General features: G+C 36.0%; 1 protein-coding gene across 10 annotated transcripts in view; it reads right to left on the bottom strand.

Moving 5' to 3' along the window:
- VPS13B (vacuolar protein sorting 13 homolog B) overlaps positions 1-20,332 on the bottom strand; it is a 434,575-nt gene that overhangs the window by 141,658 nt on the left and 272,585 nt on the right. For 8 of the 10 annotated variants that reach the window (XM_069005219.1, XM_069005215.1, XM_069005217.1 and 5 more), the window contains 3 exons: positions 10,439-10,642; positions 1,787-1,913; positions 17-160 (listed from right to left, as the gene is read on the bottom strand). In XM_069005219.1, coding sequence (XP_068861320.1) covers positions 17-160; positions 1,787-1,913; positions 10,439-10,642 — 475 coding nt within the window. Of the gene's footprint in view, positions 1-16; positions 161-1,786; positions 1,914-9,772; positions 10,031-10,438; positions 10,643-20,332 lie in introns of those variants that run through there. The other 2 variants (XM_069005221.1, XM_069005225.1) reach the window with 2 other exon arrangements.

The following is a 20,332-nucleotide window of genomic DNA, read 5'->3' as shown; positions in this document are numbered from 1 at the left end:
CCAGGGAAAAACCTACCTCAGTGGTGCTACTGGAAGGTTCCAGTCCAACCATATTGGCTTGTACCAGCTGCTGAAGAAGTTGTACTTGAGCCACATTAAGGAAGAAGTCCAAATTTGTTGTCACATTCACTTCCAAAGAATGACCACAGACCAAAATTTCCTGTGAAATTAAGGGGAAATACTAGGTAATAGCTACTGGGAAAATAAGCTTCTATATAACTGTATTGTGGTTCTCCACTGTAGTCAATACTTAGCATTATATATAGCATAAATTTGGTTGTTTTAGGAAGAAACTGGTGTGTCACACTTCTGAAGGATGTGGCTGCTTCTTTGCACAGCTTTCAATAGCATAACTGTTAAGGCAAACTTTGAAAGAAAAGCATCTCATGCACAAGGCCTTGTTTCCATCTCTTGCTAGTATCAGTGGGCTGTCAGAGTGTCCTTGGCAATGATTCCAATTCTCCTTTCCTTCCAAGAAAAGGATGTACTTTTTTTTTTAATTTAAACATAAACTCTGCTTGATTTATAATGAAATCACATGTTGGAACTCACTGATAGCCAATCTAATTGATTTCTCTTTCCCTGTAAGCCATTCTTAATACCTTGGCAACACTAGCTGGATAGCCACTGTTTTATTGGTGTTGTCTAGCACAAATAAAGATCTTCACCACTGCTGGCAAGAAATAAAGAGATGAAAAACAGAACCCGTCCAGAAGGGGAGAAGAACTGCTCTGTCTCATGAGAAGTTTGCACAATGCTCATACTCTAATCTAAACTAGACCTCTCCCTTCATGATGGAATGTCATCCAGGGAATAGATAACAAGAAGAATGTATGAACAGAAAACACTGAAATTCTTGAACATAAGCATTAGCAAAGCTCAGATTTTTTTTTTTTTTTAACTTGAATAATTTCTATGTCTCCTAGCCACACTGGGGCTTTCTATTTCTTTTTTGCATTAAATAATTTTCCATCTGCCCTTTTGATGACCCTTTACACAAAATATGAAACTTGATTTCTTCTTTCTATGCCCACTAGCTATTGTTTTCCAACAATGTATACCTACTGCATGTTGCAATACACATCTACTATCTTTACATTCCTGTACCAATTTTACTCTTCCCAGGAGGTAGCTTTTAAGAGAATTTATCCTTATGAGATGACAAAAATTTTCTGATATTTTTCCTTATACAAAATGTTCTTGAGTTACGAACTAATGCCAAAAAGTGAGCCAATACCTTTTGTGTGTAACTTGCTTCACAGACTTATCATGAACAAGCTGAACAACACACCAGCAAAAGTGATTGTTAAATCTGAGTACCTGGAATTACCCCATAGCAAAGGCAGTGAAATGGATGCTTAGTGGCAGCTTGGGGTCTTGGAAATTTGGCTAAGAGAACTCAGCTTAACTTTCTTATTATAGATAGTCCATAGATTGCATTTTCAGGTTTCTTTACAAGAAACTTGTGAATACAATGTATCATTATGTTGCACCTCTTCTCAACACCTTTCCATCACAAACTTTTAAAAAATAATCCTGGAAATCATTAAAGGATTCCCATTTTTGGTACTGAAAATAAGCTTATCTGCCTCTGGCAGGACTGCCTTTAATATTGAATGCTATACAAAAATTATTATCCGGCAGAGAAAGAACATTTCAGCTCGTGACCTTTTTCCAGTTGGCAATTTGAAAACACACCTGAACACTTCAAATGGTGGAATGGTAAAATATGAAGATTATCCACATATTAAAAGTTATGCTATTTTTGTTGACACTTTGTACTAACCTCTGGGTGTAAATTCTCTGCTGCATCAATTTTTGTAAAAATAATCGCAGGAGCTGCAGTTATTCGAACGGTGAAATCTGTTAAAATTGGAGTTAAAATAGCTCTCCTTTCCTGATGCCGCCTTATGCTAGGAAACAAAGGGAAAGAAAAGTAAAGATGAAATTGTATTGTAAATTGTTGAGAGGCAAAAACTTTCCATATTATCTTTACATTCAGTACGTAGCAAAAAACTTCTTCAATACCAGTTCGGCATTTGATTACTACCTTCATAATAATTAAATATCATTATTATAAATCATACTAATTCCAATCCAAATCCAGAAGGCAGACTTCTATCTTCATTTCACAGGAAAAGTATGTCTAAATATTTGCCTCTTCAACCTATCTCCAGGTAGACAAGTTTGACACTTGACATTGCTTCTTCTCCCATTTAATACACTCTACACAATAATTTTAAAAAAATGCAAACTTTATTATCAAGTTTTATTGTCAAGTTTTTATTTTTAAAACTTGCCTGTGGATGCCCTTCACTTTATAAATGGCTGTTCTAAAGCCTACATAATATTTGAATTTGTGCATTAAAAGTCTGTGCTGAAGAAATATGCACAAAACTGACACAAGAATGAAATACCTGGAAAATTAAACTAGCAAATCCCATGCAACACTAGGACTCCCACATGAAATTAGTGACCATTGCCCAAGATGTTTAAAACTATTTGAAAAAGCAGGGATGTCAGTCTTCCTCCACTCCTTCTGTCACTGGTTGTTCTTGGTGCTTTTTCAGCTAAATATCAACATTTACTTACCAAAAATATTTGTGTCATTAGACTCAATAATTGTATTTCTTTTTCATCTGGGTGTTTAGTTTTGAGGTTTTTGTTGGGTTTTTTTCCCCCTTTAACCAAACAGTAAGCCTACAAGCACAACTCTGTTATAGATGGATCACTAATAGCTTATGACAACACATTTCAAATGGCCAGAATCTTCTGGGTCAGGTCAAATAAACTATTGCCACAAAATGCCATCTGAGAGCCTCTGACGAAGGAAAAAAATGTAATGAGATAAAGATGGTGTTCAGCCTCTAAAAGAGGATACACTTCAAATTCCAATGAGACTCCTTCCATCAAGACAGTTTGGGGGTTTTTTTTACCTATTATCATTTGTAGAAACATCAAATACCCACATTTTACCAAGGTTAATTCTAAAAATCCTCTAAAATAAAGTTATAGGTCTCAGGAAGTTTTCCTACACTTACAAAATTAGCAACTATGAAATGATGCAAGTTTAAAGATCAAACTACATTGCCCTAAAGAAGAAATAAATAGATCCATGTAGAACTCTTCATCAGCATGTCAGTTACATTTCCCTATATTACCTTTAATTTTGCTATCTCTAATGAAGACATGGCAGTTCAGGCATCAGCATAAATCACACAAATGAGCCAGACACATGAACTCTGCAATAAAGAATTAGTCCCTACCATCAGCTAGAGTTATCCATGTTAATATTATTAACCAATATGGTTATATGCATGTCCATGCAGAAATTGCTTGACTGCATGTGTAATAGGTATTGAAATCTCTTGATTCAAAAGGAGTATTGAGATGCATAGTCTAGCAATGGTTCTGTAATGGATTCTGTAGGAAAGCAAACAATCTCAAATGCTAATGGTTTGTAAGCCAAGAGTTAGGCTGGAAATAAATGAAATAGATATCATAACCTGAGGTGGAATTCATTCTACTGCAAAATACACAAAATTCATACTGCAAAACATAAAAAAATATTTTACTGCTTAGGCTATTTTAATTTTGATGCTTCAAATGCTACTAATAATTTTTTTAAGTGTCCTCAAAACATCTAGAAAAGATGGTGATCTATAAGGGAATATGAATTATACAGTGGGGGTAGGCCTTAAAGCTTTTAAATTTATTTAGGACAACAGTATGCAGAAGTTAAGAGCAGATGCCACAGAGCCAGGATTGACAGAGCACAACTCTAATAAACTTTTGCCTCAAATGACCCTCACTGCTGAGGAAGCTGCACACTACCCTAAGAAGTGTGCAGTTTGCCTAAGAGTAAGCCAGTTAGTGAGTGGGGAAAACTACCATCTTACCTTAAGGCGTTAACATTTTGGTCAGCTATAGCTCTGTTGATCTCTAATAATGGCTTTTAAAGTAAGATTAGTCTCATCAAGTCCCCAAATTAGAAATCAGAATTTTTAATGGTTAGTAAACATCTTCAACTTGAGAAAATGGTCAGATTGTTTCTCTCCATGCCATCACCCTCATTTTAGATTTAAACCAAATGGTTTTCTACCCAATTCCTATTTCCCCTTCTCAATGGGATGAGAAAGCAATGCCTTTTTTTCAGGACAATGACGGAGCTAAATAGCAGAACAATTCTATGAAAGAACACGCAGCTATATGTTAGAAAACTTCTACTTGAAGTTTCTTGAAATGCTAGTATGTGTGATTTTAATTCCCATTTCTTAATTTTCATACTTTATTCTAGTAGATACCGAGTACACTGCATCTTAAAGGACATTTTTGGTAATATATATTGATTACTGCATTATTTTATTTCATTTTAAAAATCATACTTATGTGCTATCCCTGTCCTGCTCAACTTACTACTTTCTGAATTTCTTGTGGGTGAATTTTAACCTCAGCCAAATCAAGTATTAGGAAAATAATTGTAAGTACAAACAGAAGGCAAACAGAGAACAGTAAATAATGAAGAGAGAGGATATGAGAAAGAGCACAAAAGGAACAAAGAAACAAATTCCACTTTGAATTATTGAGTCTTCCACACTGCACCTAAGTGCAATGTTAACTTAACACAGGTGTACGCCACATGAGCTTATGAAAAAACTTGATTGTGAAGAGTGTAATGATGGCTCTATGTCTGCAGCACATTCATTCTGTGGTTCATTTATGCATCTGTTATATATTTGTCTTGGAAAAAAAAGGAAAAGCTAGTATTTTTAGAGATGTTAAAGCAGTTGATCATCTACACTTAAAAGTAAGTGCATTTGAAAGACCATATGCTAACGTAAAGGAACAAGGCAGTTAAGCAACTGTGATAAGGTTTGGAGGTGCCTTAGTGCAGAATTTGGGCTTTATCTGCACAATAACATAAACTCTGGTTATGGACCACAGATCCACATTGCAAAAGCACAGAATGAAAATGGTCTCTGTCCTCAAAGGCTTACAATTTAAGAAAAAACACACCCACAGACAGGGAAGTAAAAGTAAACTACTAAGAGCAGCATAGGCAATGATATCCATACAGTGGCAACCTGTCTTATAGTTTTTATATTACAGTATACTAGAAATTGGCTTTTTTGAAGGATTTAGAATAAAATATTGCAATAAATATGTGAATGTTCGCAGGAAATGCCTTTATAACACACAGGAGTGAGCAAGGAAGTGCCTTTTCGAAACACTGAATGTGTCAGTCTTGGTAACTGGTGTGATGAGGTCTGATGAGAAGGGAGTGTAGATGTGTCAAAGCAAATAAGACACATAAAGGGAAATGGATAGACAGGGGGTCTGGAAGTACTGCAAAAGCAAAGACATTTAATGATGAATATGACAAAAAATGTTGTGGGAAGAAGAGAGAAAAAAATGTGAAGAACAGAATTTTGCAATGGAAGCAACAACATTTGATTACATCAAGTCAAATCATCAGTATTTAATTATATCCAGTCAGAAGCACGTTGAAATTATACGAGGAGGAAGGACTGCCAAAGAGATGATGTTGCCCTAATTAAGGAGATGCGATGATGTGAGACTGGATAAGCTGAGAAAATGGACAAGTAGGACTAAGTCCTACTACTATGACTCTCATGTGGAAAACACTAATCAAAACAAACAGAAAATGTGGCCACTAATAGCTAAACATAACCTAGATATGACATTTGGAAATGTTTATCTTATTATTAATTATATTTTTTTCTTAATAATACCTTATTGAATCTAGACTTTGAGCCCTTATATACTTAAAAATTCATAAGGCAGGAAGAAACTTGTATGCATTCAATACATGAATAACAATCAAAAGCACATTTGCACCATGTAATTTTACTAGCTACAGAAAGATGAGTCCTCATGGAGAATTTTGTGATGTGAAAAAGAAAAAAAATATTAGCATGAAATAGGCCACAAAGTCCAAGTGTTCTCTAGTAGTGTTGAAGCATACAAAATGTCAAAAGATATTATTTAAGACAGCATGTTAACTTGAGACTTATGAAAGATTTTTCTCTTGCAGGCTTCCCATGTAGCTGTTTAAATCAGCTAATCCCTGATATACAAATGTGTTAGCAATGTATTAGGATATCTAACTACTAATGACTAATTCACATCCTTTCATCTCTCTGAGGTGTTGCAAAGACATGTCACATGGCAGTAAAACAGCACAGCAACATTTTGAGGACCATCTAATAACCAAAATTAGATAATGAAAAAGGATAAACCACCTAGTTGTAATGAATTACTATTTTTATATTTTAAGACCTCAGGAAAGCTATTTTTTACCTTAAGAAGAATGCTGTGCAGCATTTCTTTGTTGTGGATTATTATAAAAAATAAAACGCCCCATCTTATTGAGAAAGGCTTTGTACAGTACAAATACAAGCACAACTTCAGGTACGACAAAAGACAGCAACTAAAATAAATTACTGAATAAAAATGCATTGCATTTTATTCCAAAAGATTCAAGGGGAATGTCCCTACTTCCTTACACAAAGATCTACCGATCATTTTTTTTCTGGTCTTTCTCATTAGAACTTGGCAAGCTGCCAAGAACTCTCCAAAAAAGCAGGAAAATGAAAATTATTCAAAGAAAAAATCTGCAGGAAACCTTTCTGAGGATCCTTGCAGTGGTATTTTGTTCAGTTTTGTACAACAGATCATTGGCTCCCTGATGTACTCCATGAGAGCTATTCCAGATGGTGGTATGCCAAGGACAAAACTGTAACGCAGTATATTGCCACACTCAATTCATTACCACACAGAGAAGTAATGCTTTTAAGCTCAATTATTATTTTTTTTAAACAAAGTTTATTCAGGCTTCAGGAAGCAGAAGTTGCTGCTGGGAGCTGTAGAAGGATTGCACAGGGATGGGGGCGAGGCCTCAAGAGAGGATATATTTCTTTATTTCCTTCAGGGCTGTTGTTTTTTCCATTGAGTGGAGGGAGAGGGAGGAGGAGATCTGCAAGCTGAAAAAGCAGTTTTCAATCAAGAAAACTTCTTTTGGTTAAGTACTCCCAGTTCCCCACATGCTGTTTGGTAAAGGGAATAAATGTGGACAGGTTTCATTTGTACATAACCTTATTAGAACTGTCTGACTGTTTCCAGTATTCTTTTTATATATTACACCATTAGGGAGCTTTTTATAACATCTATGGTGAAGTATAAACATTTCATAATGGAAAGAGTTATGATCCCAGATCCTCAGTACAGCACAGCATCTAGACAGTTTTTTCTGCAAGACTGCATCCACCCTAACAGAGTGTGTTCCAGTTCCCCCAGTCTCCTTGGGGTGACCTGCAGAGACAAAGGAGGCATCACACCAGCATTTCACTATAGCCCTTCTTGAAGAATCTTACATTAAACACCTGTAAGTATTCAACAGCTTAGTCTTAGAATATGATGGTTTGTTTTCCAAACTGCAATGTAAGGTTGGGGGTAAAAAAAAAAGCAACCCCTTAATATATTAAGTACTAGAAAAAGTGATGGGAAAATCTGAAGGATTTACTTTCAGTGTAAAGATTGCTAAAGCATTTAAATGATAAATTATGTCAAAAGCCTTCAGATACTTGTTTGTGTGATATCCATAGATCTCCTACTTACAGTGGTTTGGCTGGCACACAAATTTTTTAAACCAGGCCAAATTTCAGCTGTAGATTAAAATACAATATATTTCAAAATTTTTGCAATTTTGATTTGAAATAATCCAGTAATGCTTTTACAAGTTGGAATGGAAAGGGAATGGCTGGTATTGATGTTGACGTTTTCTGTAAAGTAACTATGAAAAACCTGGATATAGGTTAGATTCTATACTGCCCCACATAGCACTTAAGAATTACAAAAATGAGGGAAACAGATATCTTTAAACCCAGTGATCCTAATATACCATAACACTGGGTAAGAAGAAACAGAAATATATTAAAACCAAACAAAGAAATTAACCCTAAAATAAGTCAGCAAAAACAATTCATAATGTCCCAGGTTAAACACATATAAGAAACAAAGAATTTTTAAAAATGGTATCACTATTAGGTTAAAGCCTAAAGCTTTTGTGGTATTTGCAGTAAATATTAAGATAAACTTAACCCTGGAAACAGTAAGCACCCTGTAAAACATCCTGCAGCCGCCCTCTTGCTGCATGCCGGAAACAGTGCCATGGATGGCAGAGTTCAGTGCAGGTTCTTCCAGTTCTCAGCACATCACTTCCACAGGTCACAAAATAAACCCAGATACAGCAAAACTGACTGCCAACTAAAAAGCAAAAATGGAAAGATCCTGAAAAAACCTGTAGTAAATGTGTAAAAATGAAAAGAATACAAAAGCGTTCATAATTTTTCTTGAAAACAAATTCAAGCTGGGATTAAAATACTATAATTGCACGCCAGAGATGAAAACCTAATGTATTTAATTAAAACTGATCTAAATTAAAACCCAAGTAGAAGATTCATTCAAAAGCAATTTTAAACCACATATACTTATTTGTATTCTAATAAAAATTCATTTTGGAAGTCTGCTGAGGAAGCATGTCCAAGCAGTTACATGGAAAAAAAAAAAAGAAAAAGAGAACTCAAGATTGTCTGCAATAGCTGCTTTCCTTGTCCTATTAGCTTTTCAGGAACCCTACCAAATTTCCTATCTAAATCTATAACCATAAAGCTCAGACTCAACGTGTGCTGGCAGTAGGATTTCAGTCACCAATGGAAAGGAAAAGGAAAGCCAATCTCTCAGTGGTTGATTTTGCTGTGTTAGTTTAAGTTGCAAATTGGCTGCAAGTCCTTTGGATATTAACATAATCTTATTTTTCAAGATATTCCAGTGGATGTGGAATTTTGTGACACAGAAATTCATGGGGAACTTCTCCAACATCAGGGCCCAACTAGAAAGTCATACACATTTTTAAGGCTAGGAATTTAAAATAAAAAACATCTATGGAATTATATGAGTTTTAAAAAATAAATTTTAAAAATATAGGAAGGAACCACGTGATCTTATAAATTAAGATCAGAGTCTATTTCTGTGCTGAAATTTTTATCTGTACTCCTGTGACTACTTGTCATTTTATTATTTCTTTGGTTAGAACTGCTTTTCCTGGCCTCTATTTTTCAATGATAAACTGGAATTTATTATTGATCACATCTTTTTCCTGCACGGTCTCCTCCAGAGTGAGCTTATCTGCCCTCTTGGCCCTGAATCAATACATCACTTACAAAGCTCAGTCTGTGTGCCATTCTCATGTAACAACTTTGCTACAACTTGCCTTACTTTCAGAAAAATATGACTCCTCTCATCCCATTTTACTGAAAATTAAGCAAAAAATAGTTATTTCTGGATGATCCTGCCTGTTTTTCTATAACACTTTTAGGAACTCATCCCTAAAGGCAAATAGGAATCATGTATTGGGAACCATAAAATTATGCACACATTTCATAAAAATCAGATTGTTTCTGCACGAATTAGATATAAAGGACTTTTAAATGAAAATAAATAGCTAAATGTATAGGCAAAGAGGCATCTCCTAGAAGAAATGCTTCTAAATACACAAAATTACTTTTGAAAGCTTGCTCTTGGCCATCAGACCTTATTACTGCCAGTTTGAAAAGTGAAATCTGACTGCTACACAGTCTATAAAAATTTAGTTTTAAACTTGTATGAATTTTTAAGTATAAAAAAGTATATTAAAATGAAAATAAGAATGTCAAATCTTCACAAATTACCAATTACTCCCCCCCCCCCCCCTTTTATATTTGAAAACTTCAAAATTTAAAATAGCAGGCAAGTGATGCATGCTTTGTCTTTCAACCGTGTTTAACCAGAGGGTGGGGCTTTGTGTGCACATATACAATACCCAATAAAGGAGACTCAGTTGAAATATCTCATTCTCAAAATTCATCTGGTTTCAGTTATAGAAGTGCAAAAACCAGTTCAGAATCAATAGGAAATGTTCTACTTTATCCTTCTCTAATTTAGAAATGTCTAAGCTGGTTTTACTCAAGCTCTGTAAAAATAAAAACAAAAGAAGTTTAAAAACAAAGAAAAAAACACACCACCACAAAAAACCACACCCTGCACCCAAACCCCTCCGCAAAACAGAACCTCCCATTCCTTATAGAGACTGAGAAGCTGAAGTCTCGGCCCTGGAGTTATTTTTATGGACAGACAGTAAGTCACTCAGAGAAGAGCTTATAATGGAAGCAAAGGCCCACAGTAACTAGACAGTAACTACAGTGGAACCACAACAGTAATATGCATTTCAAATGTGTAATCCAAAACTCTATGGAAATGTGCTTGGAATGTAAAGCAAAACCAGCACTGAATTATTTAATTCAGGTATACCATGCATACTCTCTGCAGTGTTTGTGCTGTGTAATTTCAGAGAAGAGTAAGTTTTTAAAAAAATCCCTACCTACTGGCCATGTTCCATTCAAGTGCTGGATTTTGAGAATTTCTCTCACTCTCTGTCAAAACCCCTCCTTTTCCACTTTCCTTCTCTGGTTTCAACTGATTCCAATAAGCAGTACCGATGTTGATAGATTGAAGATCTATTTGATATTGTCTGTCTTCAACCTCTGATCCAGGGTCTCGAAGAATTCCTAGATTTAGTGCTCTCCTGTAATGTCAAAAAAGGAAAAGAAATCACCAAAGGTCAAAATCAGACCAATCAGATATTCGTTAAGATCCAAATTAACAAAAGGAAGGTATCAATTTTGCCATTTTTGTCTACACTAAGCATTATTTTAATTTCAAATCTTCAAAAATACCCATCTGCCTCTTTCCTATGGAATTCAATGGGAGATCTGCAAATGAATATATTCCTAAATTTAGCCAGATGTACCAAAGTTGATATGAGATCAATGCATTGACTTCATTGCACTTCCAATCAAGTCCATATGAGCAGCCGTGTGGGGAAGTAGGACTGATTCATATCACTGAATGGATAAAGGATGTCACATTCAAGTCCTCACAAAGAACAGCTACACATCAGTACAACCAAGAAGTTCATTGTGAGACAATTGTTCCACTGTTCAAATTTATCCAAGAATAAAAATGAAAAAGAATATTCCAAGATGATGGAAAAACAATTCAATCCTTTTAGCACTGTATTTCAGCACAGTGCTTCTTAAATAAAATTCTTCAGACAAGTGAGCAAAAAGCATTTCTGAGTGAACCACATTCCTCGTGGATTCTTCTGAATTCTACTATATTCAACTTTACAAAGTATTTCAGTCTTGAGCTGAGTTTTGGAAAGTCAGACTCAACTTCAACAAAACATTCAAGAGTTATTAAATGAGTAGGGAGACCACTCAGTTTTACCACTGACCAGTAAGAGAGGAGTCTCCTACTACCATTTGTCTTCTGCTAATAAGCACTGAGAAATACTAAAAAAACTATCTTGCCCTTTCTACACTGGGAACAATACAGCCTTTTGTGCACTGCTCATTTGATATTATAAAAGGAATTCACCATTATATTATCACAGTATTTCAAAATAAGGGAGCAAGGGGATCTTAACTTTTTTCCTTCAATTTATGATCACAAATTGTAGTCCATTACTGATTTCATACATCTGTGTTGAAGCTTAAGCTTCTTATTTGCATATGACATCCAATTTGCTGTTCTGTTCAAGGTTGTTGTCTTATGCCAGAATGACTTAGTTTACAGCTGCTGTCTTCCCAGCAAAAGTAATAATTCTGCAATTTGTGCTAATTTTATACTAATTATCTAAAAATAAATAACTATTAAAGTAGCACATCCCAAACTGCAAACTCAGAGTACAGGTATGCAAACTACAAGCATGCAATCTGTTTCAAAGTACAATCCCAATGCTGCCTAAATCCAAATACAGTTGAAACTGCTAATACACTGCCATTGTCACCAATGGAGTATGTTAGCAATTAAGAAAATTAAGTAATTAATCATATGTACCCACAGAGGCATGTGGATGACAGGAAAGCCATTTTGATCAAGTCACTTCTGGTGAGGCAGTGTGATGGCATTGTTCAGTAGTCCCTATAACTTTCTTAAGTGCTTAGTAGAAACACACTGAAAATCTATTATGTCAGTAGTGGTATTTCAAAATTAAATGTGGTTTCTTAAAACTTAAGAATGTGTTTGTAAACTTTCCACATACCTAACCACAACCACTGTGCCTTTTATTATTCTTTTAAAGGCATTATTTTGTCAATATGAATGCAGTTTAAAAAAGAAAAAAAAACACCACAGTAGATTATTGTATGATCCAATATCTATTTATATACTTTGTCTAGTACAAGTAAATACTGGAATACATGTTTTGTGAAATACTACTTTAAATAAAGCACCAAATTATGTATTTTAGGAAACCTTCTTATGTATATAAAACAGAATATGATACTAATTTCACGTGCATAATGGACTGTTCTTTCTCGTACTTCACAGTGAGCATTTTTCATTTCTTCTCTTATGAGCAGCTTGGTAACGTGCAATAGGTTCACCTAGATATTCCTTAAACCCATTCAGATCTTGTGAACCAAATTCCTTGAGCACAATGTGTCTGTATGAGCTGATCTGAAACTCCCCATTGTGACAATGGCTTTCTTACCCTCACAAATTTACTTATTTAAACAGAAACCACAACAAAATCACTCTTTGGCAAACATCTTCAGGAGCAGCAAAACATACAAGGGTGTTATTTAAACACAAGGTACAAGTGTATTGCTTTGCTGGTGCAACATTTGTCCACTTTTTCTTTTTTTTAATGTACTTTGGGATATTACAGGCTAATAATTCAATATTTTCATGCTGATATAAAAGTTCACATTTGCATTTTGTTCCTACTATTAGCAATCTCCTATATGTAATACAGGACTCTTCTTCTGATCCTTCAGACATACTTTTGAAATCCAAGCAAACAAACTGTGTTTCTATAGCTGACCCATTTCAAGAAACACATATTTTGCACATACATGTAAAATACAAAGGTTCGTAATTAATGCCTTGATGTTTTGACAAAGCTCATTATGGCTTTCAGAAAGTACATCATGCCATTTTTATACAAGGATCAAAATACAGCCTTTTCCCAAACAAGTAATATATATACAGGCATTTACATAAGCCCTCATTTCTAGTTTCCCATTCAACAATTTACACACAGGCATTTACATAAGCCCTCATTTCTGGTCTTCCATGTCAAAAATTTACCTAACTATGCCTCCAATTTATTAGTTGTATACCTCCTAGAAGGATAAAAGTATGTTAAACCACAGCAAAACTGGCCCAATCTTAAGTACGCATGCTTTGTTTGAGCTCTGCAGTCTCTGAAATCCTTGCAGCAAATAAATTCAGGAAAACAGTGTAAGCCAAATTCATGACTTCTCTATCTCCAGCGTAAGTGATGTTTTATCAGCTGAAATGTACGGTAGGGGTTGTGATTTCAATTGCTTCCCTCTTCTGAAAACAACTTCACTATCTTATCTGAACCTTTTGGCAGGTGGGGTAGAATACAACAGTTGGTCAACAATACAGTAAGATCACAAGCAACCAAAGACAATCATAAGCATGTAACAGAAAACACAGGTTTGAAGTTTTTCTTTTTTTTAAATTGATTTAGTCTGGGTCAGGCTTTTTGTATGTTTATTTAAGAAGCAATTCATGTTGAACCAGTTACTACATGCTGCTGAATAAGCATAATTCTTAGACCCACTGTAAAGAAGTTATATTTATTCACTTACAGCTTATCTCAGACCTACAAAAACCTACATAAGCCAGGAAAATGGCAGTTAAAGACTATAAATTATGTACTAATTAAGAAATATTTGCAGACTTTACATGCAACAGCTAATTTTTGTTAGTACTTACTGGATCTCTGTATGCACTGATTTCTGCTTCCAAGCAGAGAGATGACAAACCTATCTACCCAAATTTCAATTATTAAAGGTTTTTTTCTGGTGGTTAAAGATACTTCCTATCCTAAATTAAAAAGGAAACAGACAGTAAGCTTGGATAAATATATACTCTCTATTTCACAGGGGTAAAACCTGTGGCACACATGTAAAAGGACCCCTTCCTCTTCTGCTTAAGCTTCTGAAGTCCCAGGCTAAATCTAGTCTGAAAGCCCCTCATCGATGCATGAGATGTGACTGAATACTGTAAAAATCACAGCAGTATTTATCACTGACCTAATGCACCTTAACTGCCTTTTCCCCAATTCAATTTAATAAAGCTTCCTCCTTGAAAAGCTACTGAATGTATTGTACCAAACAGGGAAATTGAAGCAAGTGTTTCTTAGGGACACAATGGACTTCATCTGGAATGAGATGCTATAGGTATTAGGAAGGGCACAGAACAAAAATGTGTTAAGCCGAGAGAATCTATGACAACAACACTGGCCTTTAAGAATGCTAAGCTTCTCTAAGTAAAACCTCAGAGAGTAATCAGCTTTTCAAAGAAAGGCAACTACATTTTTTGGGTTTTTTTAATTATATCAAATAGATGTGTTTTTATCACAGACAAGTTAACACTTGAGCCCTTGGGAGAGAAACAGAACTGCCCCAACATCATATATCATGATATACATCATGATCTTAGTACTAGAATAAAAAAATCCTGTAGCATGACTTCTCATGACGGAAGTCCTGGAGGTGCCTAAATTTGGAGATATTAAAAACACTTATTTGTGAGGAAGATGGAAAGAAGAATGAGAAGTTAAGCAGAAAGAAAAGGAGAGCACAACACTGGGCAAGAGGAAGAATTATGGAATCTGATCACTAAAGCTGAAATTAAAGAAAAGCAGCAGATAAGAACATTCTGATGTTGCAAGAAGAGAGGAGTAGACATCCTTAGGCAAGAAGAGAAGGTCCTCACATGATCCTGGGTACATATTCTGCCATACTGAGTGATACACATGTCTTCCGGGACAAGGGTAACCTCAGCTTTACTTCCCCACCCTGCCATCTGTCCATAGGAAGACTTACCTGTGGTGTTTTATGACTGCCAGGATGTTGGAAATCTTTATTTTAGTCTGGATCAGCAGAGCAGGCTTTCAAATGCCATCAGCAGTAAACATCAGTTCTCACTGCTCCTGCCTCTTTTCTCCAGGAATTATGCTACATATGACTGGCTTTGTTGGCAGCTGCCCCTTCTCCCCTCTCCAGCTCAGCCTCCGAATAACTCAACTACTGTCCCACCTCCATATTTGCTGGCAGCATACTCTGGATTGGGTACGTGCAAATTTTTATTGAATGAAAATATAAACTGAGTAAAGAAAGGCTACTTTTCTTAATGCTTTTCTGATTAGCAAGTGATACTACTGATTACATGAATCTCTTTAACAATGAAAACTGCATTCTGTCTGATTAGCCCTTGTGTTGTGTTCTGCACAGCCAGATACATCAACATTATCTACAGAAGAAAATACATGGCAGATGTCCTATAATTCAGAGTGGTTAATCTTCATAATATGTATAGGACTCTTGTAAAAAGAAAACATCAGTGATAGCTCTATGAGCAAAATAAAAATGACTGAAGACTTCTTAACATTTACATAGCGGACAAGTACATTGCATCACTAATACAAAGGAAAAAGTTATTAATTGCATTATAACTAAATATGTTTTGTGGTCAACAATACTCATCAGTTCTAACTTTATAATGATTTATAGTGTTTATCATTTTCGTACATAGACATAAATCAGCCAAGAGGTAGATTACTTGTACAGTTAGTACGTTGACAAAAAAAAGTGACTGAAACATATGCAAAATTTTCTTCTGATTGCTCGAGACTGCTTCAAACAATTGATACAGGGATGCACAAATGCAAGTGTAACAAGTAACTTTCCTCTTTTTCAAATTAACGTTCGATAAATGTGTGACTTCTATCTCTTGGGCACTGGTCCATTTTTTGTTCTGTATACCTACAGAGAGAAGTATCACTGAGAGGAGAGGAACTGGTATAGGTATTAAAAAAGCTAAAGAAGAGGACGAGACAATAAATAGCTATAAAGATCATTAGGTAACACAAGGATATGCATATGGGAATTTAGTACTTTTACATCACAAAAGAAAAAAAATATATGATTCAATTATGGATTAGCATGTCCTAAAACATGATTCAATACATTAATGCCAAAGTGCCTGGTGAAAAAAAAACCCTGGATGTATAGAACAAATCATCTACACTCATTATCATTTAGAACAGTTAAACAAATAAAAGAGCAGTAAGATTTTAGTTGATTGTTGTTAACATGTCTTTTAGTCTCTTCTCTGTCAGTCTGGAATAAGGATGTGTTAGATACATGTTTAGAAAATTCAACCTTGAAATGGGTTTGAATTCTGCTATTTGAATTCATTCTCAGCTTCTAGATACTTCAAGCACAGTACAGAATCTACTACTATGACAACCATGGTTGCTGACAGAGCATGACATTAAGAGAACTTTCTCTTAATGTCATTCAGGATCTTCAACAAAGCCATCACAATACTCTACCTACAAGTGTTTCCCTTAAAAAGTTCCAAGCTGGTTATTAAATAGTCACTTTGAGACATGTAGATGGGAGAGTTAGAAATACAGTTAGCTCCTCTCTGATTCTAGACTTTTCTAGTTGTGCAGCAATAACTCTTCTACAGAAAATAATGATAGTAATAATCAAAATTTATCTAAAATATCCAAATATACTATTTTCTTTACTAATATTTTTCAACACAGCTTTTTCTTGCCAAGCTGAAACAGACAGGTCTTCCCTTACAATTACTTTGTAAGCTTTTTCTTAAAAACAGACAACACAGAAAAAAGTCCTCAGTTCTGAAAGAAATTGCTCAGAGATGAAAAACTGTAAAATTACAATCACATTTTGCTAACTACTGTGTGTCCTCTACTTGACTAGTTTCATTAACCACAACTACTGAGTCATACAGGTATTTATTTAATCCCAAACCATATTATAAAAGGACTGACATTCATTGAGCTATCATAATGCAAGAGAAGAGAGATTTAGTCTTGAACACAGAAGAAGAAATCTAGCAAATGGAATGCAATGGTTTGTGCCTATTTTGCATGTGTGGTTGACACCCTCTCAGAAGGAACAGAAAACACTCTCGGTTAGAACTCGAGGTGACAAGTCTAACTGGATGCATGGACGTGCAGGAGAGCAGAGTCTCCTTATGTTGCACACAAGAATGTTTGGGACTAGATAGACGCCTTTGGCTGGCCTGCCATGGGTCTGCAGGACATGCCTCCCCCTTTGCAAGGATAGAACATGCCAAAGGAAAATAGGAGAGGCAGATTTCATTCCTGTTCTCTCTAAACTTGTTTATTATGTATCTGTAAACAACAAAATCCACCTCTTCAACAGTCTACTAATTTATACTACGGGCATAAAGCCAAAATAATTTTGTGAATATAATTAATTGCATAGAAAACATTTTGAGAGTATTCTGAAAATGCAAAGATATAAAATATGGATAAAAATCAACAACTATGATTTTTAAATGATATACTATTTATTTATTCTATTTATGTGACTATGTCATAGGTTAGCAAAGCATAGTCCTGGAAGTGATGTTCTTGCAAAGGGGTGCTTACAGCTTCCTCTATGACCTGACAGAACCCATCAGCTGGCCAGTTTGAATATGGACAATTCTTTAAGCCACTTAAAGTTGTGACCGCCTCTGTGATCCACACTTAAGAATAGAAACTCCGAGGCAGAGGCTCTCTCTCATTTCCGGCGCTGGGACAGGTGGCTGCAGGCCCCGTGTGGGGGCCAGTGGGCCCGGCCCAGGCCCTGCTCAGGCCAGGCCAGGCCAGGCCAGGCCAGGCCAGGCCACGGCCATCCTGGAGCCATGGGCCTGTTCCAGCCGTGTAACCCTCCCCCCCCCCCCCCCCCTCGCAGCCCTGCTGTGAGCAGCCGGAGCAGCTCAGCTCGGGCTCTCCCCCTCTCCACTTCGATAAGGCACATTCCAGCTGCAAAGGCCAAGGTGAAATTAACCCTTTTAGTGCTGTGAAGAGCTGGAAACCTGAGGGAAGAGAAAGAGGAGATGCTTAAAGCTGAAAGTCTGTTGTGAAGCTATGATATATCAGAGTACCCGTTGTAATTTCATGAAGATCTGGGGGGTGGAGTGTTCAGTTCAACTCGTGAGCAAGAGCACCTGCGCTGAGATAGGCAGATGCTGACACAGTTGTAATTTCATGAGAAGTTGAATAGGGAGAGATGGACCAGATGAGGACTTTTGCTCCAAATGGGAAAGGAGAAAACCTCAGTCCCTAGAGATGCTCCCAGAGATAGTCCTAAAGATGAAGATGAGTAGGACCCTTTGCTCCCACAGAAGGAGAAGGGCCTCTGTTCTTAGAGATGAAATGCTCCCAGAGATGGGTGAAGAGAACTTTTGTTTCTGAACGGCTCAACCTTAAAATTGTACCCCAAAAACCTTCAAGAGTGGACCCTCGAAAGTTGTGGGAAAAGCTGCAAGTTGGGGGAAGGGACTCACATGTGAGCAGAGAACCAACCGGGCAGCTGTCTTCTTGTGATAATGTGCTCATAGCATGAGCAAGAGAGACTCCTCTTCCTAAATGGACTGAACAAGGTTATTATGGAAGTGGTAAATAGACTGAACATCTGAAGAGTTGTCTTTTTACATTGTCACTTGGAGAAGGGAGAAAAGTGGGGGGAGGAGGAGAGTTCTGAAGGTGGTATAATTTTTTTTCTTCTTTTAGGCCTGTTAATAAACTTCTTTATATTCTTTCAAGATTGGTGCCTGCTTTGCATTTCTCCTAATTCTTATCTCACAGAAGGTAAACAGCAATGAGTAACTTGGACCAAACCACTACAGACTACTTAAATATTTTTATTTTGAAACCCAATAGGTAGCTATTCAGAGAAAAAAAAAATAACCAACACCCCCTCACGCTTATTAATCACAGTGGTGGTGCCGGGTGGGTGCTACTATAATTCCATTTGCTATCCATTTAGGAAGGTCAGATTTTACTGAACTGGGCCATACCAAGGTCAGGACTGGTAGCAGTGCATTGATCATATAAAAGCTACTAAACACATGAAAGGAATTACAGTAGCTCACACATCAAACATTTTGGCCCTCTGCTTCCTTTCTTAGTCCCAAGGGCAGGAAATGCTCTACATATCCTGTGAGGTGACCAGACATATAAAAGTAGTCCCTTGTTACAAGGGCTGTGGTACAGTAATTGCCTGCAAAGAAGCTGAAGAACTTCTGCAGTGCACTTGTCTTCTAGAGTTGTTTCTGGAACACAGTATGAATACCCTATAACAATAAGGTATGGTACTAGTAAACAATGAAGTAATTTTAGCCTCTCTCAAAAAACGTGTAAAATGAAACAAAGCTGAACTTTGCAGCTGTGCATTTAGATGTCATCTGTTTAATTACTTCTATAATTTTATTGTTTAAATTCCTCAGCAAAAATAACAGCATGAGCAAGTCTGAACTCGTAAAAATCAGTTTTTCATTTTTATACTGTTTAATGTTTAGACAGTTTGAGAAATCTCTTTATACCTTTGAAGCATTCACCCAAATTCAGGGAGCGCTGTATAAATATACACTTGACAGACTGTATAAATGATAAGTATGAAGAATTCCAATGGAAGGTCTGTATGATATTTTTGGATGCCAAATATTCCTTAAAAAACCCAAGCAGAATAGAGTTTCTCTAAATAGTGGAAGTCTGGGGAGGGGACTAGCAAAAAAGCCAAAATACAATATAACCCAAAGACTTTTATGCTTTTGTTTTATGGTAGAAATATTTTTATGTCAAAACTTAATGCTGTTTGGCAGTCAAAGGATCTTTCATTTCAATATTTTAAATATTTTGTGTCTACTTGCTTTACCACATGACTAAGATAATCTTGTGATTTTCCCACTGTTTTCAGCCTGCATTTTACTTTGGTTTAATTATTAATCTAGTTAAGTGGTACAATACCTCAGTTTTTCCAGATGTTCTATAAATTCACCTGGAAATACCTGTTTCACTGAACACAGCCTTCATATTTGATGCATGGAATTTCTCTAAGTGGTGCAGTACAACCTGGTATAAAGGAAGAGGCTGGAAGGCCTGTCCTCAGTGTGTTTTGTAAGCTGACATGGGACAAGGTTTCTTTTTGCTGCTGTGTCAGTATATCAAACTCATACCGGGACATCAATCAAATTGTATCTGAAGCAGAAAAGAACATTATAAATAAATAATTACCAGCTTTTCCTTTCTATTAAACAATGTGTATTAATGCATACCTTCAGCATGTGTCTATTGCAGCAGATAATGTTTATAACATGGATAATACAAGAAACTATTCTAAAACAT

This window comes from Aphelocoma coerulescens, chromosome 2 (genome assembly GCF_041296385.1).
Source record: "Aphelocoma coerulescens isolate FSJ_1873_10779 chromosome 2, UR_Acoe_1.0, whole genome shotgun sequence".
In the NCBI taxonomy this organism is placed as follows: domain Eukaryota; kingdom Metazoa; phylum Chordata; class Aves; order Passeriformes; family Corvidae; genus Aphelocoma; species Aphelocoma coerulescens.
The sequence above is the reverse complement of the archived record's forward strand: the minus strand, read 5'-3'. Positions and strand labels throughout refer to the sequence as shown.